The 27718-nt window shown below is 44.5% G+C and overlaps 1 protein-coding gene across 1 annotated transcript in view; it reads right to left on the reverse strand.

Moving 5' to 3' along the window:
* Positions 1-27718, reverse strand: part of Gucy2c (guanylate cyclase 2C) — an 80532-nt gene that overhangs the window by 32749 nt on the left and 20065 nt on the right. Inside the window, exons 5-13 of the mRNA XM_006976515.3 lie at positions 26891-27012; positions 24377-24473; positions 22104-22221; positions 19440-19575; positions 17494-17579; positions 15659-15770; positions 11025-11106; positions 4531-4636; positions 606-668 (exon numbers count right to left, since the gene is read on the reverse strand). Coding sequence (XP_006976577.1) covers positions 606-668; positions 4531-4636; positions 11025-11106; positions 15659-15770; positions 17494-17579; positions 19440-19575; positions 22104-22221; positions 24377-24473; positions 26891-27012 — 922 coding nt within the window. The remainder of the gene's footprint in view (positions 1-605; positions 669-4530; positions 4637-11024; positions 11107-15658; positions 15771-17493; positions 17580-19439; positions 19576-22103; positions 22222-24376; positions 24474-26890; positions 27013-27718) is intronic.

Below are 27718 nucleotides of genomic sequence, written 5' to 3' on the forward strand. Positions count from 1 at the left end.
TCATGAAAAATGACCAAGGGGAATGGAAGGGAGGAAGGAAGGAGGAAGGAAAGAGTGAGGAAGGAAGGAGGAAATGAGGAAAGTGGAAAGGAAGGAGAAAAGAAAGGAAAGACAAGGGAAGAAGAACGGAGCCCTTCCCTGATGGAATTCTTAAAACCCATGTATAAGGGCTTCCCTGAGTGACCTGAATCTCACGTTTCCTGTCCTCTACTTCCCACAAGAATGTTTCCTTTGCTCGTCCACGTCCCCAGAGCACCTTCCATGTGAAACTCTTGTAGCGACCTGGGAGCCTCTGCTGACCTGGGTGTCTCTGCCGACCTTGTATTGCCAAGGTCAGGGGCCAGGACAACTGTGTGTCAGAACACCCAGCACGCCCCTGGACAGGTTCAGGGCAGTGAGGCCTAGTCTAACTACTGGCAGGGTTCAGGGAGCAGGGGTGGGGTGGGGTGGGGTAGGGGAACTCACCCCTGCTAACTGAAAGGGTTTAGAGTGGGGGGCAGGGATGACGACTGTACTGACAGACAGACAGGCTTCAGGACAGTGGGGTGCTACACTCACGGAAAGGGTTCGGGACAATGGGTGCAGGGCGGGGGCACCACACCTACCTTTTTGTCGTATTTGCACTGTCGTAGTCTCTGGATTGTATCCCGTCTCCTGTCATCGTCGATCTGGCAGAGAAAAGACCAATTGGCCCAGAACTTCAGTCTCCCTTCACTGCCAAAGGCTCTCTGGGTGTGTCTGCGAGTGCTCCACAGCTGCCCCTGATGTGCATCTTGGGCGCACCCTTCTGCTTCCTCTGCTTCCTGACGCCTACCCTTCCCCAGGGGTCCCCCACGCCATTCTCTGGGCTCCCCCCTCCCTCCTCTCATGGTCTTACTAGTACCAAGAATTCTCTTGGCTTCCTATGCTTTGCTTCCTCTGGTTCTCCCCCTGCTGGAAACCCTGGCCGGTGCCATCTCCAGGCAGATGCTCTTGGAGAAGGATGCTACAAAAGCTCACTGCATTCGAGTTGCAATTTTATGCCTAAAGGCACCAGCAGAGATGCCAGCGGGGTGTCAGGACCCAGTGTCCATCAATCCTGGGTTTGGCTTAGAATTGCCGGATCAGCTGGTTTCTCAAAAAAAGCCCGAGATGTGGGTTTTTATATGATATGCTGTGATTTTATATGTTGGCAATTGATTTAAAAAATGTCAACACAGAACAACACATAGATGAACATATGTATACCACTGCAGGTCAGATGTGGCTCCTGCCTTTCCTGCCACTGACTTCTGGTTTAAACACAGGAAAAAAGTTAAGACTTGCATATCTTTCAATTTGCATATCATAAAAACTCGGGGTGCTGTGCTGGCTAGTGCTAGATTAACTTGACACCTGAGAGGAGAGGACCCTTGTTGAGAAAACGAACTGGCTGTAGGCAGGCCTGTAGTACATTTTCTTAATTAGTGATTGATGGGGGAGGATCCAGCCCCTTGTGTGTCGGGCTACTCCTGGGCTGTGGTCCTGGGTTCTGTAAGTCTTGTGGGCTGCAAGAATATATCATAGAGATTCAGCTGTGTATTAAAGCTATACCTTGACCAGACCAAGGGTCTGTCATGAGGCAAGCCATTTATTATGAATATTTGGTGATACCCAGCCTTTAATATTTCAGCTGTCTTCTGCTATGAAATTCTGTATGTCCAGACTAATTGGTAAACAGTTCAGCTCCCCAGACATGCTGAACTAAGTTACTAACTGCCCCGCTGAGTTTAGGAAACAATCTGGTGGAAGACTCATAGCTTTGTTTCTTGTGCTAATGAAGCTCAGGCCCTCCCCTCACCTGGAGGAGGCCTAGTGGTTCTCCAGAGCAATTGACTGAGAACGAAAGAGGATTTTTACATATCAAGGTGGGAAGTAAAACAATATTCCTGAAGAGGCAGAGAACCACTGCCGTGCCCACGGAAAGAAAGGGAGGGCATTTTCTGTAGAAACGGAAAGAACAGCATGGCAAGAGAGAAGAGAAGACAACAGAGATTCCGTAGAGGGTAAGCAGATCTCGGGTAGAGTTTTCTGAGTGCCAAGAGCAGAGAGTAGCAGAGATGGAGAAAGAGGACACAGAGGATGAAGATGAGGCTGGAAGCATAGGAGTTTAGTCGTTAGCAGGACTATGAGCTGGGGAACTGAACGGAACTGTAGTTATGGAGACAGGATTTCATCTCAGAGAAATAAAGTAGACAGATAAAGAGCTTGGTATGTCTAGAATTATTCCTGCCTTGAGTGCCTGGTGGAGCTATAGCTGAATTGATAGAATTTTGTCTTAGAGGAATAAAGTTAACAGACATAAGAACATAGTGTACGTAGATTTTTTTTTTTCCCCTCAGATATCCCACGCCAGACGTAGCTAAACCCCGGGACCCCTGGGTACTTCCATATATAAGGAAGCAGGCTGAGCAAGCCACAGAGAGCAAGCCAATAAACAGAACTCCTCCATGGCTTCTGCATCAGTTCCTGCCTCCAGGTTCCTGCCCTGTGTGAGTTCTTGTGTTGACTTCCTTCAAAGATGAACAGTGATATGGAAGCATAGACAAATGAATCCTTTTCTCCCAAGTTGCTTTGGTCATGATGTTTCATCACAGCAATAGAAACCTGGACTAAGACAGAAACTGGTACCAGGAGTAAGGTATCGCTGTGACAGACCTGACTATGTTGTTTGGGGAGGGCTGTGGAAGGACTTTGGGTCTTTGGACCAGAAAAGCCACTGAGTGTTCAAACCTTGGTGAGCTGTTCTGCAGGTACTTGGGAGATAAGATATTGAGAGAAATTCAGATGAAGGATGCCTGGCTTGTGGAATTCCAGAGGAAAGTCTGAGAGTCACCATCAGGGCCATTTACTATTTGGAGTTAATCTACGGTTCTGGCTAGCTGGCACTGAAGAGTCAGCTGTGATTAACAAGATACCAGAACCACTGAAGTAAAACCTTTGCTCTACTGGACAACTGGTCCGCCGAAGTTGAGAGATTAGCAGTGATAAAGAAGAACCAGCATCACTGAGGTAAAATCTTCTGGGAAGTGCTTCCTCAGAGTCAGCACACAGAAGCTGTGTTCTAGAGGGGAGCAAGGTCGTGCCTTGTGCTGGCAGCCAAACTTGGTAGTGTGAGAGTCACCCAGGTGGTACTGGTGTTGAAGGCGTGAGGGGTCATGGAGAGCAGCTGAGGCTCGGGACTGTGTGGTAGGCTGGAGTCTCTGAAGAGGCCCAGGAGAGGCTACTGGGGAAAGTGCAGCCCAGGTGCAGCAAAAGGCCCCAGCATTTTGGAGATGCCAGGACCATGGGATGACCGCCAAGGACGGCAGCAGAGGTGGAGTGAGACAGCCTGAGCCTAGAAGACAAGCTGTGTGTACTGCAGAGGATGGAGCCGGAGAAGAGGCCCACGCTCCTTGGAGGAGCCCAGAAGACTCCGAGTAAATCTGGACATCGAGTTATTTACACTGTTGAAGTGTGGTTTTGCTTTATTCAGATTGTGACTGTGTTCTTCCCTCTTGAAGTGAGAAAGTATTTAATTATTCTTGATTTTACAGAAGCCCACAGTAGAGAGACTTTAAACTTAAAAAAAAAAGAGAGAGAGGGATTTTGGAATTTTACAGATACTGCCTTTTAAAGGAGACTGGATATTTTTAAAATGACAACTTTTAAAGTGTTTAAAATTTTAAGTTTGTAAAATATTCTATACTATAATGTTGATAGTAATGTGTGTCCTTGGGGATGAACAAGAAAAAAAGATTATGGCTTAATAACGATATGTTTGTGTGTCAAGTTGGCAAGGGATCAATTTTGCTAGCTGGTTTGATGTCAATTTGACACAAGCCATAGTCCTTTGAGAGGAGGGAGCCTCAGCTGAGGAAACGCCTCCATTTTCCTTTTGCCTACATTGCTAGCTGAATGGTAAAGAAGGCAGAGCTTAGGATTCCTCTGAACAGGATCCCTGGACACCATGCCTCTTTGCAAGCCTCATGTTTCCTTTTGTGTTTGGAGAGTGGGGGTGGGGAGCTATCATGTCCTACAAAGACAATTTGAGATTATGAGGTTAAAGTCGCCTTCTGGAAAGGCTGGCTCCTTCTGTGCATGTGCATTTTCCAACTGCAGGCAGGACTGTAGGGCATTTTCTTAATTAGTGATTGACAGGAAGGCCAGCCCATTATGGATGGAGCCACCACTGGGTTGTCTCTCCACATCCTCTATAGCACACACAGCTTGTCTTCTAAGGTTGGGCTGGCTCATTCCACCTGATTTCTTATAGAACCCCGGACGACAGCCCATTGGTGGCTCCACCCATAATGGGCTGGCCTTCCCCTGTCATGCAGCAAGCAAGCTGCTAATTTCACAGCCAGAAGTGGTCCAGAAACCATGGGCAAAATAATCCTTCCTCCTTTAAGCTGCAAATGTCTAAATCTTGGATTCCCAAATGAACTAAAGTGTCCATGCTTGGTACATTTGTTATCATGCTACCAAAGTCCTGTCAGATACTCATCAACACATAGAGTACACCTGACTTACCTTCAGGCTGATATGGTTGGTCTCATTGGTCTCCAGAGGAAAGATATTTTCAGGAGGAATGTGGGACCATTTTTTCTGTCGAAGTTCATTATCTCTTCTGTATTTTCTGTAAAAGGAATAGAACCATCAGGAGGTGTTTATGAGCATCTATCTTAGTTAGGGTTTCTATTGCTGTGAAGAGACACCATGACCACAGCAACATTTAATTGGGTGGCTTACAGTTCAGAGTTTTAGTCCATTATCATCATGGTGGGACATGGCAGCATGCAGGCAGGCATGGTTCTGGAGAAGGAGCTGAGAAGTCTACATTTTGATTCAAAGTCAACAGGAAGTGGACTTCAGACATTAGGTGTGGCTTGAGCATATATGAGACCTCAAAGCCTGCCTCCACAGTGGCACACTTCCTCCAACAAGGTCATACCTACTCTAACAAAGCCACACCTCCTAATATACCACTCCCTATGAGCTTATGGGGGCAATTACATTCAAACCACCACAACATCCATTCCGTTTGGCTCCTAGACACTAGGAAGAACTTAGGACCTTGACCCTGCAGTCCTCAGGCCAGCAGACACTGAGGTGTGGCTTCTTGCCATTCCAACTGCTAAGTGGACTATTTTGGGCTTTTCTCGATTTTACTTTCCCAAGCTCTTCACTAAGACAGTAATTCTATAACAAAAGATCTGAACTGATGGTGAAAAGAATGAAAGACAATAAAAGCAAAACCAGAAACAAACAAAACCCTGACAACCTTGAGTGGCAGAAAAAGGTAAAATGGAAGCCACCATTGATTCCACCCTACTCCTAAATAATCCAGCTCCTGTTTCATGCCTTGCCCTTAAAACAAGAAGTTTAAGCCATGCCAAGGGGATCACGTCTGGAACTCAGCATTTGGGAGGTAGAGGCAAGAAGATCAGGAGCTCAAGATCATCTTCAGCTACATAGCAATTTCAAGGCCAGTTTGAGCTAAATGAGGTCCAATTTCAACATTTATCCCAACATACAAAAATAGTTTTGTGGTATTGTATTCCCCCCAAATATTGTGCATGCTAATAAACTTATCTGGGGTCAGAGACAGAACAGCCACAATATTAAACATAAAGGATAGGCAGTGGTAGCACACGCCTTTAATCCTAACATTCCAGAGGCAGGAATCCATGTGTTCAAGGATGCAGACAGGCATGGTGACTCATCATGCCTTTAATCCCAGAAAGCAAGCCTTGAATCCTAAGGAGTGGTGGTAGAAAGCAGAAAGGTAAATAAGGGGTGAAGACCAGAAACAAGCAGCATTTGGCTGGTTAAGCTTTCAGGCTTCTAGCAGCAGTTCAGCTGAGAGCCATTGGGATGAGGACACAGAAGCATCCAGTCTGAGGAAACAAGACCAGCTGAGAAGTTGGCTAGGTGAGGTTAGCTGTGGCTTGTTCTGTCTCTCTGATCTTCCAGAATTCACCCCAATACCTGGTCCGGGTTTGATCTTATTAATAAGAACTTTTTAAAATTTATGCTACATAGTTTTCTAATTCCTTCCTTCAGGCACTACACATGATACCTTCTTGGGTTACAGTGGAGGAACACACTTTCAACTTCACTGATACCATGAAATCCTTTTCCAAAGTGATGTGCCAATCTCCCAACTTGAGAACTCTCCTTTCCAATGTTCCTGATATTGTTAAGTATTTTTAAACATTTATGATGTGTGTGAAATGGTGGTTTATTGTTGCTTACTTTTGTGTTTGTTTGATGTCATTGAAGAGGATATTTCCAAATATACACCAACTATGTTATAGAATACATAGCATCAAAGAGTTGTATGGAGTTGTTTGGGATTTTCTCAGTTTCATTATTGTATCATTTTCTTTTATTACCTTACATGAATTTTAATCTCTTTCTGTGTGTATGTCTATGGATTAGTATGTGTATGTATGTATTTGAATTGGAGTGTGTGTGCGTGTGTATGTGTGTATTTGTATGTGGACTGGTGTGTCTCTATGTCTGTGTAGATTGATGTGTGTGCCAGTGTGTGTGTGTGTGTGTGTGTGTGTGTGCGTGTGTGTATATATATGTGTGTCTATGGATTAGTGGGGGTTAGGGTGGGTATATGAGAGCATGTGAGCATGTGTGTGTCTCTGGGGATTGGTGTGTGTGTGTGTGTGTGTGTGTATTGGTGTGTTTCATTTGTACACCACAGACTGCCGGTGGGATTAGAGGACCACCTTGGCTTCTGACCCTCACCTTTCACCCATTTGAGGCAGGAGCTCCTGCTCTGCTCTCCAGGTCAGACGGCCTGTGAGTACACTCTTCTGTCTCCCTTCCCATCTCTCTGTAACGATGCTGGGATTACAGATGCACACACTGTCTCTGGTTTTACGTGATGTCTTAGGGTTTCTATTGCTGTGAAAAGATACCATGACTATGGCAACTCTTATAAAGGAAAACATTTAACTGGGGTGGTGGCTTATAATTTCTGAGGTTCAGTCCATTATCATCATGGTAGGAAGCATGGTGGTGTGCAGGCAGACATGGTGCTGGCTACATCTTGATCAGGAGGCAACAGGAAGTGATTTGAGACACTGGGCAGTATTTTGAGTGTATAGGAGACCTCAAAGCCACCTGCACAGTGACACACTTCCTCCAACAAGGCCACACCTACTCCAACAAGACCACACCTACTCCAACAAGACCACACCTACTCCAACAAGACCACACCTACTCCAACAAGGCCACACCTCCTAATAATGCCATTCCCTTTGAGCTTATGTGGGCCAATTACATTCAAACTACCACATTCCACTCCCTGGCCCCCATAAGCTAGTAACAATATCATAAAGCAAAATGTATTTAGTCCAACTTCAAAAGTCCCCATAATCTCATAGAACAATCTCAAACTTATTTAAAAGTCCAAAGTTCAAATTCTCTTCTGAGATTCATGCAATCTCTTAACTGTAAAATGTAAAATCAAAATAAAAAAGCAGATCACATACTTCCAACATATAATGGCACAGGATATACATCACCATTCCAAAACACAAGGAAGGGAGCACAGTGAGGAAATACCGGAGCAAAGCAAGCCTGAAAACTCCAAACTCTGCTTCTCCACGTCTGATGTCAACGTGCTCTTCAGATGTCCCACTCCATTCAGCTTTGTTGACTGCACCACACTTCTTTCTCTTGGGCTGGTTCCACTTCCTGTTAGCAGCTCTCCTTGGCAGGTATCCCATGGCTCTGACATCTCTAACATCTTGGGGTCTCCAAGAAGTTGAGGATTCAACTTCACAGCTTCACGAAATGGCCTCTCTAGGCCTCCCCATTCAGGGACACCCCTGACATATGCCTGGCCTCAGCGGCTTTCCTCAGGTACAGAGGTAAATTCCATAACCCCATTTCTTCAATCCTTAATTCAAAAGCCAGAACCAGGTGGCTGAAGCTGCCAAGTTTTGCTGCTTTCTGAGGCTGGAGCATGGCCTCCTCGTTCAATTACATCTCCATCAGCTTTCTGTTTTTGAAGGTTTCCTTCATTGTCTAAGCTTGGCTGTCCTTGAACTTGCTCTTTAAAGCAGGTTGGCTTCAAACTCAGAGATCCATCAGCCTCTGCCTTCCCAGTGCTGGGATGAAAGGCTTGCACCACTACACCCAGCTCTAAGCTTTTCTTTAGTTCCCTTCCACAAGATGGAAACTCAGCTGTTGGGGATCTTTCCCTGAGGTTACCACTCCCTTTATTCCATTTCTTAATCTGTTTTTCTCCTTGAACACAGGACTTGATTCCATTCCACTTTTTGGAGTTCCTTAAATTTTACATTTTTGTAATTTACCCTCCTCAGCTTGTTCCTTTTCATTATAAATCTTCATTAGAGTTACCACCATACAACAGAATCTATACTAGGCTGTCCTGAGATTTCCTCTGCCAAGGGAGTTCATCCAAAACTCTTCATTTTAGCCTCTGGCAAACTTTTTGGACAAGGGCTAAAAGCAGCCACATTTTTCACCAAAATACCACCAGACCCGTCTCTAGGCCACACACTAACATTCTTCTCCTCTGAAACCTCTTGACCCCCACAGTTCATCATCACAGTCAGCACCACTGTCTTCCATGCTCCTACTAGTACGGCCCATTAAGCAGCACTTAAAGCATTCCACTGCTTTCCTAACCCAAAGTCCATATTACTCCAAACAAAGCATGGTCTGGCCAACCACAGCAATACCCCAGTCCCTGGTACCAACTTCTGTCTTAGGGTTTCTATTGCTGTGAAAAGACACCATGACTATGGCAACTCTTATAAAGGAAAACATTTAATTGAGGTGGTGTTTTACAGTTTAGAGTTTAGTCCATTATCATCATGATGGAGAGCACGGTGGTGTGCAGGCAGACATGGTGCTGGCTACATCTTGATCAGAAGGCAACAGGAAGTGGTTTGAGACACTGGGCAGTATTCTGAGTGTATAGGAGACCTCAAGGCCCACCTCCACAGTGACACACTTCCTCCAACAAGACCTCATCTACTCCAACAAGGCCACTCCTCCTAATAATGCCTTTCCCTTTGAACTTATGGGGGCCAGTTACATTCAAACTACCACCCCTGGGTTTTGGGAATTTGATCTCAGGTCCTCATACTTGGACAATTACATTTGCCCACTGAGCCATCTCCCAGCCCCTTATATGAATTTATTTATGTGTTATGAAAAAACAAATCCTATTTGTATATTTGTGAAATTAGCAAATACTCTCCTCTATACCACTGCCTCTTTAATGTTGTTGTATGCAAAGTTTTAATTTTATCATGGCATAGTTACTCATTTTTCTTCTAAGACTTTCTTCTTGATCGCAACTAAGAACTACTCTCATAAAATCACCCCATATCCATTCTTCTAAATTTGAAGTTCGGCTTTCATACATAGGGCCTTAACACTTAAAGCTCCACACAAAATGGGCTGTATCTCTATACCTTGTACTAGGCAGTTTTAATTTGATTTTTGGATGGAAAGTCAATTGTCCCAGCTGGCTTGTGACTCCATCCTGTCGCATTTCTCAGTCTTTTTGTTGACCTACTTGTCTGCCCCTGAATTTATCTTTATTCGTTTGTCATTAGACAAACTCTGACTTACATTCTCAAGGTCCTTTGCCATTCCCTTTTCAATGTTCCCTGAACACAATGCTTCAGTTTCCTCCTCTGCTTCCACCTCATTCAATTTCCTTTATTAAATATGTGTAAAATAGCATACCACTGACCAGCTACCGTGACCCTAAGCAGAGGCAGGTAGGGTGAATATCAAGACATCGAAGCCTGCCAGGCTGTCATGTTCGAGCCCAGGAGACTCTTGGAGTTAAACAGAGTTGTCATTCATACTGGGTTAGGGAACATTATAAGTAATTCACTGTTTTCATGCATTGGTAGTTGAAATGGAAAACCACATATACCTCGTCTTCTCTGCCAGGCCACTTTATTGAGATCGGCCATTAAGAATCCCTGCCTCTGTCTCCAGGCCTAGAAACAACAACGGGTATCTCCTGTTTTATCTCAGGACTTTCTACCAAGGAAAGGTTTAATCTCTGAGGGTTTTTGCCCCTCCACTAAATTACATGGGCACACTGTAGATGGTCTCCTGTATTTTGAGACGAACTCTGCCTTCAGAGCAAAGAAGTCAGTTTGGCCCCTCTCCGGAGAAAACATGCTACAGGCTGGGCACTTCCATTGTGAGAAAGTCTAATGACACTCTTCCCAAAGTGTGTGACACACACAGACATTTGCTACTTGGTTTAGGATATCCCGATACCACAAGTGAGAAAGAATGTTCTGTTTAGTGTGTACAGCAGAAGCTGGAATGCTGATAGAGTCAACACATATTTACAAGTCCAAGTCTGTATCTCCAGTTAGGCACGTGCTATGCCCATGCCATGCAGATAAACCATAGCTCTGATGCGAAGAGGGCCTGACTGAACTATTCCCATCACCACCTGGTGGACTCAGTCTGTGTTTCTCTTTCCTTATGCTCTGCACATTTGGAGGAGATGATTTCTTTGTTGTAATTGGTTTTGCTTGTTTTCTTGAGACAGTCTTACAACATAGTGCAAGCTGGCCTCAAACTTACTTTCTTTTGCCTCAGTCTAGGATTATAGGCGTGGACCACCACACCTGGTGGCATGGATGGTTTCTAAGCTTCTTCTAGCCTCCACGCTATACTGTACAACGATTCTGCGATCTCTCAGGACACACCAATAGAACTCTGAAGCTGGCTAGTTACACACTGTTTATAATATGGTGCTGTGGCCACGGTGTGTTCTCAGTCTTCCCGAGCACACACAAGACTTCACACAGGCCGATCAATCCCTTGACTCACATTTCTAATCCTCCCATATTGGCTTCTGCCTTTGACACGGCTTTTGATGCAGAACGCCTTTACGATCCCAGGCCTGCCTTTTTCAGCAAGCTTTGCCAACAGACACCAGACTTGTCCCCTTTCCTCCCCACCAGGAGGGAAAGCCTGAGGGAAGGAGGTACCTCAGCACCAGGAGAGCAATCAGCAGCATCAGGACCACCACTCCTGCAAGTGTGAAGACAGCAATCATCAGGATTTGAGGGCCTGTGGGAAGGAAGGCAATATTGATGCGTTATCGGGGCCAAAGAGGAGTGGGAACACATTCCAAAGCTTCTTCTGCTGTAACACAGTCTGAGGACAGGAGAAGGAAGAGTCCCTTTGAAAAATCCTCATCTTGTATTAATCTCTTCATTGTATCCCCAGGCTCTGAAGAAAGCTGCTGTGTGTGCCCAGGAAAAGTGGTGACCTAGCCAGGTGGTGGTGGTGCACACCTTTAGTCCAAGTACTCTGGAGGCAGAGGCAGGTGGATCTCTGTGAGTTCAAGGCCCATTTAGACTATGCAGAGAAACCCTGTCTTGAACCCCCCCCTAAAAAAAAGGATTCCTTTCAGCATTGTTTGCAGTTTCTTTCAGTGTGCTGGGATTGTAGGATTGTAGGATTGTAGGACTGTAGGGTTGTAGGTACATGCCAACACAGTTATGTAGCTCTTTATTTCTAACAAAAAAAAAAAAAATACCACTGTCTTAAGAACATTAAGTGGTATTCAACACACATAATTCGGAGGGATCTAAGCCTACCTAACATTCTCCAGACCTGTGTGTCTAAGGAGGTTCTATGCAGGAAGAAAGTGATGGCTGTTTTCAAATGCAGGGCATGCATTCTAAGAGACCACAGCGTGGCACGCTATTCCTTTCCAAGCTTTCTAGATTATTGGGGGATGACAATAATGTGATTTTATTTGTTATAATGTGTGTGTATGTATATGTGTGTATGTATGTGTGTGTGTGTATGTACGTGTATATATGTGTATGTGTGTGTATTATGTGTGTGTGTATGTGTGTGTGTGTGTGTGTGTGTGTGTGTGTGTGTGTGTGTGTGTGTGTCTGTCGGGTACATGTTGTAAGTTCATAGATTCTCAGAAGATTAAGTGGAATCCAGGAACATGGGTCTGTCCCAAGGAAGCACTGGAGGGACATCTGAAGATGCAAGGGGACAGGCTCAGAGAGAGAAGTCACAGCAGGGACCCTCACAGGATGGTCCTGGCTCACAGGAACACTTCAGAGCTTCCAGTGAAAGGACCGAAGTGTGGGATGTGTGGGAAGCTGGAAGATAATGGATATGGGGTAAAGAAGATGTGATTTTTCATATGGGGGGGTGAGGGAGAGGAGAGAGAGAGAGAGAGAGAGAGAGAGAGAGAGAGAGAGAGAGAGGAGGAGGGAGGGAGAGGGAGGGGGGAGAGAGGGAGGGGGAAGGAGGAAGGGAGAGAGAGAGTACTTAGGGAGAGTGTTTTTTTTTTTTTTTTTTTTTTTAAAGGCAGGAGATCACTTCTAAATAGTGAATGAAGTTTCTCCAGGAAAAGAGATAATAGATTTCCCATTTAAAGTATCATGCACTCCACCTCACATGAGTCTCTAACATGGCACCAGGACACACAAATCCTCAGGGCAGCAGCCCAGGGTCTACCAGTTCGCCTGCACCCATCATGAGTAAATTATTAATTTTAAATGGCTGAAAATTTTGAACAGAAGTTTGTCCCTCCTTATTTTGTTGAGACAAGAAAAAGGTGCCCAAATATTAAGAGACTGCTCTACCATAAACTTATGTCACGTGTTTTAGTCATGCCTATGTCCTTCTAAAAAGTTTCCTCCTCTCTCTCTCTCTCTCTCTCTCTCTCTCTCTCTCTCTCTCTCTCTCTCTCTCTCTCCTCTCTCTCCTCTCTCTCTCTCTCTCTCCTCTCTCCTCTCTCCTCTCTCCCCCCACACCCCCAAGCCAAAATTTAGCATGTGGCAAAACCAGAGCACTTTTTGGTGAGGGCTGCTTTGTAAGTGCGCAGCTTTGCCCCGGTTTGCTCATCACCTTGCTTCCTAAGGGACGTTTCTCCTCTCATCTCGGCAGAAAAATACGCCCACCTTAGGGCTCATGCCTTCATAGTCATATTCTTCGGGTGGCTTCTGCACAGGACTGTGATGGGCACTCCATCATACCCATTATCATCACACTCCTGTATAACACACCCCTAGCCCCAGACATAAAACAAGCCTGTAGAAATACACCCCCACAGTGTGGCATTCTATACCTCCATACCAGAGCATGAGTTCCAGGGACTCAGGTCATTTGGGCCTCTATCTGCATAATGAGCACCAATTACCATAATTAGATATTTAAACATACTATTTAAACCAAATAGGCTTGTTGAGGCAGGGTCACATTCTGTAGTCCAGGCTGGCCTGGAACTCACTTTGCAGCCCAGGATGGCTTCAGCCTCATGGCAGTCTTTCCATTTTAGAATTCCAAATGCTGTGATTACAGGTGCGAGCCGCCACCAGGCCTGGCTAAATGCAGTTGTTTTCACTTGGCGCCTTGGTTAAGTCAGGCTCACAGTACTTCCAAGGCAAACCTTCTGCTGCCCTCTAGTGGCTATTGTGGTTATTACAGTCCGCCGGCTTCACAATGAATGTGTGCTAACTTCGAAGCCAGCTTTAAACATGTGCTTTACCAGAGGAAGAGCTTTCAGTCACAGAGTAAAAACAAATGGACTCGTGTTAATGCATAGTCTTTGGCTATGCATCACTGTAAATATATTTCTACTCTGGACCCAGCACTACTATATACAGTTATATTCTTACTTATTTATGTATTTAATTGCAGAAGTCTGTGAAAAAAGACCTTTTGCTCCTCTTTCTCCCTCTCCCTCTCCTCCTCTCCCTCTCCTCCTCTCCCTCCTCTCCCTCCTCTCCCTCCCTCCCTCCCTCCCCCCCCCTCTCTCTCTCCCCTCCCCATGTACAGGTCACAGGTCAACACTGGATGTCTTCCTCTATCATCTGCCACTGTATTTTTGAGACAGTCTCTCACTGAACCTGGACTGACCCCTGAGCCCCTGGCATCTGCCGGCATCTGCCTGCCTCCGCCTGTTCCAGCCCTGGGGTCACAGATGCACACCTGTGCATGCAGCTTTTTTTTTTTTTAAAAGGTGGGAACTCTGTGTGTGTGTCCTCAGCAAGCACTTGGCCCAGTGAGCCATCTTGAGCCATCTCCCCTGCTGAGAAAGGGAAAGTGGGGGGCGGGGAGGGAGAGACAGAGAGAGACAGGAATAGAGACCTACAGACAGAGAGGCAGAGATGGCTGAAACGTTCATTGAAAACTCAGAAGCATGAAGATAGCTTTGGGGATAATGTATAGAAAGCTTAAAAGCAACTATAAATCTGCAGTTGTCTCCGGGTCGTTTTGTTCAGGAGAATGCCCTGCCCACCCACACCTTCCATCCTGCTTTAAGTCAGTCATTTCCACGTAGGAATCACAGACCAAAAGAAACTTAGAAACAGTTATAGTTTTAATACAAGCAAGTCCATTGGACCAGCGATTCTTAAAAGCAGGTCAAACTTCCAATTCCTGGCTACAGATCACTGCAAGAATAGAAATATTTCTAACTCAGTTTTTAAGACTTTAAAAGGTGATAACTGAATACAAATATTGTGAAAAAGAACAAAACTTCAGGAACATATAAAAGGGAAAATTCTTTCAGACTCTTATTACTCAATGGTAACTAATATTAAAATTTTATGCATTTTTTTTTCTTTTTTAGTTTTTTGAGACAAGGTTTCTGCATGTAGTTTTGGCGCCTGTTCTGGATCTCACTCTGTAGACCAGGCTGGCCTCGAACTCACAGAGATCCGTCTGGCTCTGCCTCCTGAGTAGTGGGATTAAAAACGGACACCACCGCCACCCGGCTAATTTTATGTATTTCTTTTTGGTTTTACTTCTACAGAGTTAGGGTCTTGTTAAATAAAGAGTTGCATTTTCCTATGCTTCAATGTTACTGGTTTCCTAGCACTTAAAATTCTTTGCAAAGAATAAATTTCATTTGGTTGTATGGTGTTCAATTTAAGAATATATCATAAATTTCTAGGAGTCCATTAATGGTATTTTCACATCTTTGAGTATGATTGTGTATCCAGATTTAAGATCTTTGTCTTAAAGATGCTAGACTAGTAATACAGAATTACTGATCATTACATTAAGCACTGGCCAAGCCAGACACAGACAGAATGTACTATGAATTTTATGGTCCATGGAGGCCCCCTGACCTCCCTGCTGAAGGCCAGGGTTAATGTTGCATATTCTCGCTGTGTCTTGCTAACATGAAGGCCACGCCATGTTAAGGCCTTTAGAAGCTCACCTCCTGTGTGTCACCGTCACCGTCACTGAATGTGTGTCCTGTGAAGGAATGGAGGAACAATCACTGACTACCTCTCATCCTGATAGGGCAAATACTCTTTGCTAAAATCTAGAGAATGTTCCTTGAATCTGTTGCATTAAAATGCACATAGAGTAAAGCACGTGTTTCTATGATTATTTATATTTTGCCCACTTTATGTCCTTGTTTTCTAGGGGAACTGCTTATATGGGATCCATCTTCAAAACAGGGTTAGCTAAATTAGAATGTGGCTGTGTCTATGTAACTCACTGGGCTTGTAAAACCCACATTTACAAGCCCAGAAAGCCTCTGTGAGATGAGAAGAGAAACAAAACAAACTAACTCCATACAGCTTACATGGAAACTATGTTGAGGGAGAGAAAACCGGTAAGAATGTCTTACCCAGTCCGGGAACGTCATTAGGGAGCTTGTGGTCCTTCCAGATGAAGTTGGGGTTCACAGCCACTGGGATGGTTTTGTTTATATGGGTGTCATACATCAAAAGAATGTCATACTGTGTTGGGGCATAAAAAAAAAGAAAAGAAAAACATGAAAACATTTTAGAGCAATGTGTGATGAGATTGACTATATGTGTATGTGGTTTCGGGGGACGGGGGGGGGGGGGCGCGGGCGGGCAGGATCTTGATATTGTAGCCAAATCTGACCTTCAACTCTTAATTCTCATGCCTCAGCCTCCCAAATTCTGGGATTGCAAATGTGAGCCATCATTTCCGGTTACTACTTACACCTCTGGATTCAAGTCTTCATTTGAACCCATCTGCTAATGGAAACATTGCTACAGGAGAGCCTGAATTTCTGTTGCAGACATCAATAATGTTGTGTGAAATATGTCTGAAACATGACCACCTTTCTACAGTTACTAACACTTCCTCAAGACATTCCCCACAGGAAATCTACATTTAAAGAACTTTACACTGGAGAACTGAACCCATAAATGCACACATGGAAGGTCAGAATTAGCCTGCATGCTGGGATATGACATACTGACGCTCTGCTGACCCTACCCTGGATGTGGACTGGCATCTTGATAGCTCCCCTGTTTTGAGAGTTAATCCCTAGGTTCCCTCAAATATACGCACTGTGTAATACAATTGGAGGCAGTCATTTGCTAAAAAGCTTGACCAAATTTGCTTTGGGAGAGCTGTGTAGGGAATTGTTCTCATATGAAGAGCAGTGGTGTGGGTTAGGAAAGATCTCACACACGTCTTTGCCTCTCTTCCATGGGCAGCAAGGGTCTCATCCAGTTGGATAAGGATGTGGGTCTCTGTGGTTCTTGTTAGTGACTGAAGCATTAAGGGAATCCGACTCAAAGGTTTCCCCTGGACGTGGAGGCCAACTATATGTTCCTTTTTACATTTATTTATGTATGTATGTATGTATGTATGTATGTATGTATGTATGTATGTATGTATTTATGTATTTATTTATTTATTTATTTATGAGGTGGGAATGTGTATTGTGGATGTGGAGGTCAGGGGACAATGTTCAGGAGTCATATCTCTCCTCCCATGTGAGTCCCAGGGATCAAACTCAGGTTGTCCTCGCTGGCTTCAAATACAGTACTTCATTAAAGGTCCAATCTAGTAACAAAATCTGTGGATTCTACGGATGCTGCCTGTGGTTTCTTGTGTCACTTTTTCAGGATGGACACCTTTTTTTTTTGTAATTTTCACATTTGCCATTGTTTCCTTTTTGTTGTTGTTGTTATTGTTGTTTGTTTGTTTGTTTGTTTTGGATCTTCAAAACAGGGTTTCCCCGTGTAGTCAGCTGCACTGACCTTGGTCCTAAGACACTCCTGCAGACCTGGAGTTCTTCCTTTTGAGCCATGTGACTAGCCATAATCAAAGGGGACTGGGATTCGTGTGGGTCGTCTGCTCTCATGGGCAGCAAGAGCAAGGGGACTTTGGCAGTCGGAGCCTTTCCCAGGCCCAGTTAACAACCTTGCATGTGTTTGACTAAGGTAACTGGAGTGGGGTAGAGGGCTGTCAGTCTTTTCCAAGAAGGCTGAACTCCTCTGCTTCTTTGGAAAATGAAGGCTTAGCATCTTGGTGAGCTTCTCTCTCTCCTGCAGCCCCTACGTCCGACATCAAACAATCATCTCCCTTTAGAGTTCGAACAGAATCCCTTTAGTTCCTTCAGTGTTGGCCCTGTTCCAGGTTAACTATTCTTCACCCAGTCTCATCCCTCCACATTTTCTAATAAGGGGTCGGACATACTTTCCTGGTGTCCAGAGACACATACAGAAGATACATAATGCTGTCAATGTCCCCGCTGTCATCCAGAGTCACAGGTCCCCCAAAGCCTAAGAAGAGAGAGAGTGTGTTAGAGAGCATCATTGCCTTTCGGCCTGACACCAGCAGAATCCTGATGGAGAGTGTAAAATGGATTCGAATCACTCTATTATATTCTTATCAGACAGCCTATAATTGCTTTTTGTCCCTGTGATTTGGGAAAGGGTATTTTTACGGGAGATGCTCATTTAGAAGGAAAGTTCTCTTCTATTCACTTAGGATGTGACAGGTTAATAAATCACTCAATTGTCCATGAGACGTATTACTAAGAATGCCAGCTAAATCAGCCGCACAGCATATAGACACAGCACAGTCTACATTGTACAAAGAACAAAATTGCTTCATTATCATTCTTTGGTTAAAACACTGAAAAAGATACAAGTTGTTTATATTTCAATTTCCTAACTACAAAATAATAACCATGTAGACTGACCATACAGAACATGTGCTGAGGTGGGAAATGCTTACATGTTCAGCCTAATAGCTAATGAACATCTGGGCTGCCGAGACAGTTCAGGTGGGAAGGAGCTTCCTCAGAACCTGAGTTCAATCCCCAGAACCCACGTAGTAGGAGAGACCAGACGCCCACAGGTCACCCTCTGGCCTCTGCACCCTGTGGCACGCACACATGCTCACTGTGTGTACAATGCCAAATAAATAAATTGAAATCTAACACTTATTTCATGTTTACTAGACACCGGCTCTGTGCTAACTGAACTAAACACACATTTACCATTTTCTGTTCTCCAGAACACCATGACGTAGAAACTGCCATTCCTATTTAATTGATGAGAAATAATTTTAATGAGACTCAGAGATAGTAAGAAACTTTCTCAGGGCTGCGGAGTGATAAGGGACCAAGCTAGGACAAACACAAGACTCCTGGCTCTGAGCCTGTGACAATGGTCATTGGGACACTTGACTGTGACCATGGTTATAACTCCATAAGTGCCTGGCAGAACTCAGGACACACGGGTGATCAACACATGTCTCTCCCTGCTTCGGAGAAGCAGGAGACATCTCCTCCTCTCCCTGTGGAATCCCACAGTCATGGGCACAACTCTCAGACCAGCTGTTAATCATTTTCTGCCTTCCAGAGCTGACAAAGGCTCACTTTGGTTCAGACAAAGGTTTCCCAGGGCAAGACTGATAATTTCTTATAATGAAACCTCTTCATAACCCCTGCCTGAGACCTGGGACACAAAAGAGAGGTTTTGAGAGGAGCATGAAGGATGGAGGTGTCGATCCAGCAGCTGGCGGGGTGGGCACATGCTGTTTTGGGTGGTATTGTCATGAGGGGTTTGGAAAATAGAGACTTAACACAGGAGATGCTGGAGATAGATCCATCACAACACAAAGAGGTACAAATAAAATGACAAACATGAACTTGTGACATGAGGGCAGAAAGGAGACCAGGGGACAGGTCACAAGGTGGCTTTAGGGGACCAGGAGACTGCAGGCAATGAGTGGAGAAGAGAATTTACTAAAACACACTTCACTTGAAAATGCTGGAGTTATATCTTGTATGTCAATTTAAAATATAAAAATAAACTGCAATATTTCTCCTCTTGCTAATCTCCAAGCATAGGCAGCACACCACTACTTATAACAATACTCTGTGAAAGGCTGCTCATGAATACAGCCTTCAAGCTGCAAGCTCATTCTGCAACACCTCCTTGAATATGCAAGTCCAGTTATGCATCACAACATCCCGTAAAGTTTATGCAATGCCATTTCCTCTGATTGAGTTCCAGGGTCTTTTGCAATTGATGCATCAAATGCTGAAGACTCTCTTGGTCTCTCACCTGTCCCCTTCCAAAGCCTGAATTTCTTTGACTTTATTGTTGTTTGCTCTTAAAGAGATCAAGTACCTTCAAAAGTGAGATTCCTGAATGCATGAGCAAATTCGGTAGAGGTGACATCTCCTCTATTTTCAAGAAATGTCTTCAGCATGTGCCCAAACAGCAAAGTTCCCTCCAAGTAAGCGAGAGAAAAGTCATTTCTTCCCTGAATGAGAAAGAAAAAGAAATCTTTTAATGGGAAAACAGGGGTGGGTTTCTGGTCTTGAGCCTGGAGCAAAATGTGTTTGACATCAGTGAGTTTGGAAAGATCAAATAACTTCAGGGGATCTGGAAGTGTGATGGTAAGGAGGACTGGGAATACCATCTCGGGTTAGTGCTCTGTTGTCACAATTTTCCTTCCTCATGGGATCAATAAGCAAGACCTCTGCCTTTAGAGAAGAATCTAGAACTAATTATGCTTCCTTCTCATAATGGAAAAATATACAATGTAGCTAAGAAAATCAACAGCTGGCATTTTCGTGCTTATAGGGTTTCATGCAGAAATACAATTTCTTCAAGTTAATGTTTTCATCGAAATGTAAGAGAGAAAACCAAAGACCAGGAAACAACCCCTGCCTCCAGTATCCAGAGGGGGATGTGAGGAATTTGATTGGTTGATTTCACTGAATGTGCTTCGAAGATGGTTCTGAGTGTCACTTCAGTCCCTTAACATCTGTCCTGACAAAATGATAGAGTTAGCACCTCTCTGCCTCTGCACCCACTGTACGATGGCTGTTCAGGAATATGAATTGAAAACCCTTGTCCCCCTGAACTCCATAGGTTCCGTTTCCTCATGCACTTCGGACCTCCCTGTTGCCCAAGCCAAAAGACAATCAAAGTTCTCTGCACCTGGAATTACACTTTGCAGAAATATTAACAGAAAAAATAATCCCCTGTTTCTTTTGCTGAAATCATCATTTTATTACATTTACTTATTTACTGGGGGGCTGCCTATAGTGGTCGGAGGACAACTCCTAGGGCTCAGGTCTTTCCTTCCATCCACCATGTGGAACCCTGGGGTCAAACTCCTCTGGTTAGACTTGGTGGCGGGTGTCTTTTCCCACTGAGCCATGTGGACAGCCCACAAAAACATCATTTCATGGGATGAACAGAACTCAGTTGAGACCTCTCATTTAAGGTGCTTAAAACCTCTAAGTTTGACAGGTCCGTGAACTGGAGTGCTTGGAGTAGATGGTCTAGGTAATGGGGTGATGCTCACACATCCTTACAACACTTATGACTTGCCCTTCACCTGCCTTGAAAAGTTGTTTGGAGGTCTTTGGATTGTCCCTTCTTCTTTTACTGTAAACCTCTGTCAACTGAGAGCAGAAGGCACATGACAGACTGCATCTCATTAAGGCTCAGTGATTGGCGGAGTCCAGTGTGTATTCAGATCTTCATGTATAATAAGGTGACTGTCATTTAAAGGGGAGTGGAGGCCCTTTTCTGGGTGTCAAACCAGATAGGACACAGAGACAATCAGAATACATTAGCATTCTCCTGGCACAGTTCTGGACAATCGTCAACTTCATTATGATGGACCGCACTGTGATGTCTTCACCTAGGAGTATTCTATTTCAAAACAAAGACTTTGGGTACTAGCAACAGGAGAGCATTACTTTAGGATAGAGAGAACCTTCTGGTACCTCTTTAGTTATTTTGTGCTGTTTAATTCCTACTTCCTTTAGGTGTGAGACTGACTCTCAGTAGCAAGGCTTCTTCTTTCTATATTTCCACATGGGGACTTGCACTCCGATGTTGCGGAAGTGTCTGTTGCTCTCAAGGTCTGGAATCTAACACAGTGACCTGCAGTATGAGGTGTGATGGGGTGCCTGTGCTTGCCGAAGCTCTACACACAGCAGGAGTCAGTGACATCTGCTGAGTGATGTGGAGTACGTACAAGTGCTTGCAGGGGCTGAGGAGATGGCTCATTCAGTAAAGAACATGAGGACCTGCACTCAGATTCCCGGCAGCCATGTACGGGGCGAGGTGTCAGGACACACGCCTGTAACCCCAGCACTTGGTGGGGGGGCTTTGGGACCAGTGCAGGGATAGGATCAGGTGAATCCCTGGAGCTCTTTGGCCAGCTAGTTCCGCTGCATCAGTGAGCTCTAGATCCACTGAGGGAGTCTGTCTCAAAAAATAAACTACGGAGGACTAGAGAGATTGCTCATGGCTTAAGAGAACTTGCTGCTCTTACAGAGAACCTAAGTTCAATTCCCAATACCCCAGCAGCTGACAACTGCCCATAACTCCAGCTCCAAGGGATCTGATACCGTCTTCTGACCTTGGCAAGCTCTCTCTCTCTCTCTCTCTCTCTCTCTCTCTCTCTCTCTCTCTCTCTCTCTCTCTCCTCTCTCTCTGTCTCTGTCTCTCTGTCTCTCTGTCTCTCTGTCTCTCTCTCTTTCTCTCTCTCATATACACACAAATAAAATAACAAAAGAAAATGGCAATTGATAGAAGAAGAGAATATCCACCTTGGCTTCCTCATGCATGTGCACACCCACACCCACACAATGAACACATAAACACATGCAAAAAAAATTACTTGCAAGTGTAAGAATCTGAGTTCAGATAAGAGACTAATTACCTTACCCTGCATTATCTTTAATGAATACTTACATAACACACACACACACACACACACACACACACACACACACACACACGCGCACACACACAAAACTAACTCACCTGTGAGGACCACTGGGAGGAAGAGGTGTTTGAGGTGGAGTTTTGAGGAGGTAGTGTCAGAACGAGGACATTGTTCATAAATTCCGGAGCCTCAACATCATCTTCAAAGTAATAGTTACTACAGTAAAAACACAGGTTCCTTGTTAAATTAGCACGCCAATAGAGATGGACACTTTATAATGCTTGCAAACTACAGTGTGAGCTTTGAAAATAGTGGTTGTTGTTGTTAAGTTTGGCCGTCAGCAAGCCTTCCCACTTTCCCGAGTTCGCATCCCCTCCTCCCCCTGCTAAAGCGAAGAACAGAATGCAGGCCGCTCCGTTACCAACTCCAGCTGGAAGGGTGCTCGGCATACTGACACTTTGAGGGAATGTTTGTGTTTGCTGTTAAGGCCTAACTCCCTTCATTTTCTGTTGGAAAATTTTCTTTTGCTTAAGTGTGCAAAACAAGTTGGAAATATTGAGATATGCAACATGGATATAGTATTACTTGTACAGGCAATGCAGAGTAATGTAGGATGCTGCCGCTATGCTCTGGGCTGAACTGATGATGGAAGGTGATGGCACAGAACTGCTAGACATTTCCTCTAACACGGCAAGCCTAGAAGTACGTGTATGTACCAAGGGTGGGGGAGGTATGTACAATGTGTGTGTGTGTGTGTGTGTGTGTGTGTGTGTGTGTGTGTGTGTGTGTATTCATGTGTGTGAATGGTGACACATTTGTACCATGGCATTCCTGTGGAGGTCAGAGGACAACCCCAGATGCCTTCTAACTTGTTTGAGATGGATCTCTTTTGTTGTGACGGTAAGCTTCTGGAGATGGGACTAATCAGCTCACAGAATATGTATTACCAACTCATAGACAAGACTCAGCACACTGCAGACTGAGATAACTCTGAAAATGCTAGTGTTTCTGGGCTTCCCAATCATGTGGGTGATTTAGCATGCAAACAGTGTAACACAGCTAAACTGTTATAATTAGGATGACCATCATCTAATACTCAGGCTGTTCTGTGCTGACCACTGTGTTAGCTTTTATGTTAACATTACTGATCTTACCCTAAAAATAGACACCCTAATTTTCTTTTCACAGTGCAACTCAATCTCAAATACTAACAAACACTCAACAGAATACAACATCAGAATTAGAAGTTTAGTATGTTAGGTTTTGTTTTGAATCGTGTGAGATGTGACGTTCTTTAAATGTAGCCATTTGTCCCTTGGACAGGAGTCACAAGGAAAGCCTGTACAGTTGGCAGAAAATGAAGTCATACCAAATTAGCCACACTGACGACTCCTTCCCCAAAACAAACCAGCTATTGGAATCAATGTGGGGGTGGGAGCAAAATGCTGATAGCATTGCACTGTTTCCTATACTTCGGCCCCTGAAGAACTAGACAGGTGGATTATTTATTTTCATGAACGCTTAGCTGTCAATCAGGCCTGCACTTCCCCTCCTTCCTTTCCTTTCATGCTGGGAAAAGTATGTTCGGTATCGAGTGATGACTAGGCATGCACAGGAGGCCACAGAGTGTGTTTCTCTGGTCTGAAGGCACACAGGTAATGATTAATGGTCCAGGGAGATAAGTGAGTCGGATGATGTACTTATGGGACAAGGGGCACAGGTGTCCCAGTGGCACCTCCTCTAAGCATGACTTCAGTATTACTTTGGTACAGTGTGTTAGTATAGTGGTTCTCTCTCTCTCTCTCTCTCTCTCTCTCTCTCTCTCTCTCTCTCTCTCTCTCTTTCTCTCTCTCTCTCTCTCCTCTGATCAGTGTCAGAGGAAAGGACTATCATTGAGTAACTGTACCACGAAGGACAAAGAATACGTGTATAAATCAGATCCAGTTGACTGCAACTTGAATCCTTCCAAAGATGGCTGATGAAAAATTAATCTGAGGCCAAAGGTCATTAGCAACTACAGTAAAGAAGTGAGGTTTCCATTCCCAGGTAAACTATTGTTGAGTTTCTAGGTTGTTTCCTGAACAAAGATCTTGAGATCAGCCTGGGGGTCAGGATTCTGTGTACTGAGTAGACCTCAAAGATGAGTGGACTAGGGATGTAATGCGAGGCAGGTGTCAAGGAATACATTTCTGTTTTAGATCACAGAGGATTAGGTAAACGTGAGGTGTTATGAGAAAGGAATGAGACTCTAGTTCAAATGTGGCCATCATGGAGGCTGCCTAACACAAGAGAGAGGAGGATGTTCTGGTAGCCACTGATATGCTACCCTTCTGAAGGGAGGAGGCTTTCCCAAGAATGCCGTCATACCAACCCGAACAGATCTACCAGGATGACAACAGTGTCATCAGCCACTTTGAGGTCCGCTTTCACATCGTAGTAGGTTTCTGGCGTGCCACACATAACAATCACTGGAAGTGAGAAATGGAGACAAAGAGTGATGGAAGATAACATGCACATCATCCAGGGGTAACCAGCATCCTGAATTTGAACCCAGTGTATCATATGATTTGTTGTTGTTGTTATGGCTCTCTCTCTCTCTCTCTCTCTCTCTCTCTCTCTCTCTCTCTCTCTCTCTCTCTCTCTCTCTCTCTCTCTCTGACAGGGTTTTATTGTCTCACTTGAACTCACTACATAGTCCAGGCTGGCTTCTAATTCATGGAGATCCTCCTGCCTCAGCTTCTGAGTGCTAGGATTGCAGGCATGAGATACCACATCTGTCTCTCATGTTTCCTTTTTAAAGATTAACCCCCAAATCTCCCTAAATCTCCTCTGCATTTTGCATTTAGTTACAGAGTCAGAACAGAACTGTGTAGAATCTTTAAAAAAGAAGCCAATACCAAAGGGGCTAAGGACCAGAAGAAGAAAGAGACAGTTGGTGAGCAGGACTCACGATTATGAGCTCCACGTCAGTTTGTATTCTATCATACTGGGTGGGGTGATTTCAAATGCTGTTTTTGTCAATGAGTGGCCCACGTCTCATTATTTGTGTTTGAAAATATAAAGAAAAAGGGAATGTGAGAATTGTTTATAGTACCCCTAAGCAACCATCTTTGGTCCATGCCCATAGTTCCTTCACTCAGAACCCAGTCTTAGAAATTCAAATGACAGAGTTACTCTGAGCCTCTACCACTAACCCAGGCACGGCCCGCATATGTGTTTTACTCATGGGAAGAGCTGGAGGGGACACTTGGATTTTTGCTGTTATTTAGAGATAGGGTCTCACTATGCAGCCATGACTGTCCTGGAATTTGCTACATAGACTAGGCTGGGCTTACACTGCCCCCGATGTCCTGGAATTGAAGAAAGATAAGCACTACCATACAGGCTTTTGTTTGATTTTTGTTTTGTTTTGTTTTGTTTTTCAAGACAGGGTTTCTCTGTGCAGTTTTGGTGCCTGTCCTGGATCTCAGTCTGTAGACCAGGCTGGCCTCGAACTCACAGAGATCTGCCTGGCTCCGCCTCCCGAGTGCTGGGATTAAAGGTGTGTACCACCACCGCCTGGCTTGTTTGATCTTTTTATATGCTGTGCCACCCAGGTGAACTGTAAACTCTTTGGGGTCATGAATGGTTTTAAGCTCCTCTTCTCAGTGCCGCCCCCCGGTTTTATGCTTCCCCCGCCCCCCAACCAGATCTTGGTTGACTAATATGTTCCTAAAATAACAAATACTTGGTCATGGCAGCAAATGACTATTTGAATGATGTCAGTTACCTGCCAAGTGAGGGTCTTTCCTTACAGGAAATCACCACACTTCATTCTTTGCTTGTGATATGCTTAGAAAGGGAATTCCCTGCGAAGTATAGCTTGTGAGAATGCTTTTATCCATTAGCCCTTCACACCTAACCTTTAGAGGTCATTGGACAGGTGAGATCTGGTTCAGAAAAATGAGGAAGTGAGATCATCTTTGCTTGCATTGTGATTCTGTCTGAGGGGCTATGTAACAGTAGCCGTGGTCACTAGATCACAGCTGAAGATGTTTGAGGTCTAGTCACAAGTCCAGTAATACACTGGATTCGTTACAGGGTAAAGACCCAAAGACCACTAGGCACGGCCAATGTTTGAATTGAGAGTCTGTATCAAGAGACTGCCTGGAGAGAAACTCTTCTCACAGAGCAGCGCCAACGCATAGTACAGGAGTTTTTAAAGACAAACAGAAAAACCACTTCCAGGTTGGCAATCGCAGGGGGAAGCAACCAAGCAGCTTATCCAGAGCCCAAAGCATGCAGTTAGCTGGGGCATTCAACCCTGAGTTTCTAGAACAGGGTTGGGTGCCTTCCCAAGCAAGAGCACATCAGAAGTAAAGAACAAATTGTGGTGATTTCCTGTAAGGAAAGACCCTCACTTGGCAGGTTACTGACATCATTTAAATAGTCATTTGCTGCCATGACCAAGTATTTGTTATTTTAGGAATGTATCAGTCAATCAAGATCTGGGGGTCGGGACATAAAACCATTCATGATCCTGAAGATCATGGGCAGGGGGTAGGAACCAAAGAAGGCTTCAGCTGAGACAAGACAGAGAAGCCTTTTCCTGCTACAGGTTGAAGTGAATTTGAAAGTGGTTTACCCATGGTGGGTCATGTGCTTGGTGTGTAAGGGCTGGCTATTGGCATATCTATTCTCATTTCGTCCATATTTGTTTTATGTGACTTCATCACACCTTTCTCAGAGAGTCGGGTTTCAGTCAATCACAGAAATCACAACATGATGAAGAGTTTGCCAATACACAGCTTGTAGGCAGGAAGAGAAAGCAGCTCTCCAGGGACAGATTAGCCTGAAGGACTCGGAAGGAGGCGGTGGCCGTGAGACAGGCCGAGTGCCATTTTACCATTGCTCTTCCTGTTCCGTCCAGTTAGGATTTCCTGGAACTGATCGGTGCGTCTCAATACCTCCTTGAAGCTGAGCATCTCAGAAAAATAGGACACGCTAGCCTCCAGCGCATTGAGGTACCTGGAGCAGGAGGAAGAGGAGCTTACAGTCGGCTTTGTTTCCTCATGGCCTATTATTTATTTATTTATTTATTCATTCATTCATTCATTCATTCATTCATTCATTTCTGTGCTGGAATATTTATCTAACACCCAGTTCCTCTGTGTATAGACAGCATATACTATGATACCATTGCTTTGAATTGGGCTACTTAAAGGAGGCAGAGCAGTGGGGGGAAGTGTTCGGGACTCTTCATATGTATGCACAGATTGTAGACATTTGAGGGGTCCCTACAATGTTTCCCTCCTGCTATGGCAAGAAGGATCTAGCCTGTGCTATAAACGAGAAACTTCTGAACCTGCAGTACAGAACTTCAGAGCTGGTAAAATGATGTCTGCTCTTGTGTGAACTGGACATTTATATATTTCAGTTTCACACCAAGGTTTCTAGGGGGAGCTCCTGGAGTTGATTGCCATGGGTCCCCAGATGTGGGAGCCTAAGGACACCCTATCTCAAACCTCCGAGTCCTCTGTGGAGAGAGAGGGTAGAACTAGCTAGCATCCCGGGTCACCACAACCAAACGCTACTTCCCTATTTTTACTCAAGTTGCATGGGCTTAGGATTATTTTTTTAAAGTTATGTTTTATTTGTTTATGTTGTGGCTTATGTGCATATGTGAACACACATGTGTCTCAGCACTTGTGTGGCAATCAGATAACAACTCTGA

The sequence above is a fragment of the Peromyscus maniculatus genome, chromosome 3 (assembly GCF_049852395.1).
Source record: "Peromyscus maniculatus bairdii isolate BWxNUB_F1_BW_parent chromosome 3, HU_Pman_BW_mat_3.1, whole genome shotgun sequence".
NCBI lineage: Eukaryota > Metazoa > Chordata > Mammalia > Rodentia > Cricetidae > Peromyscus > Peromyscus maniculatus.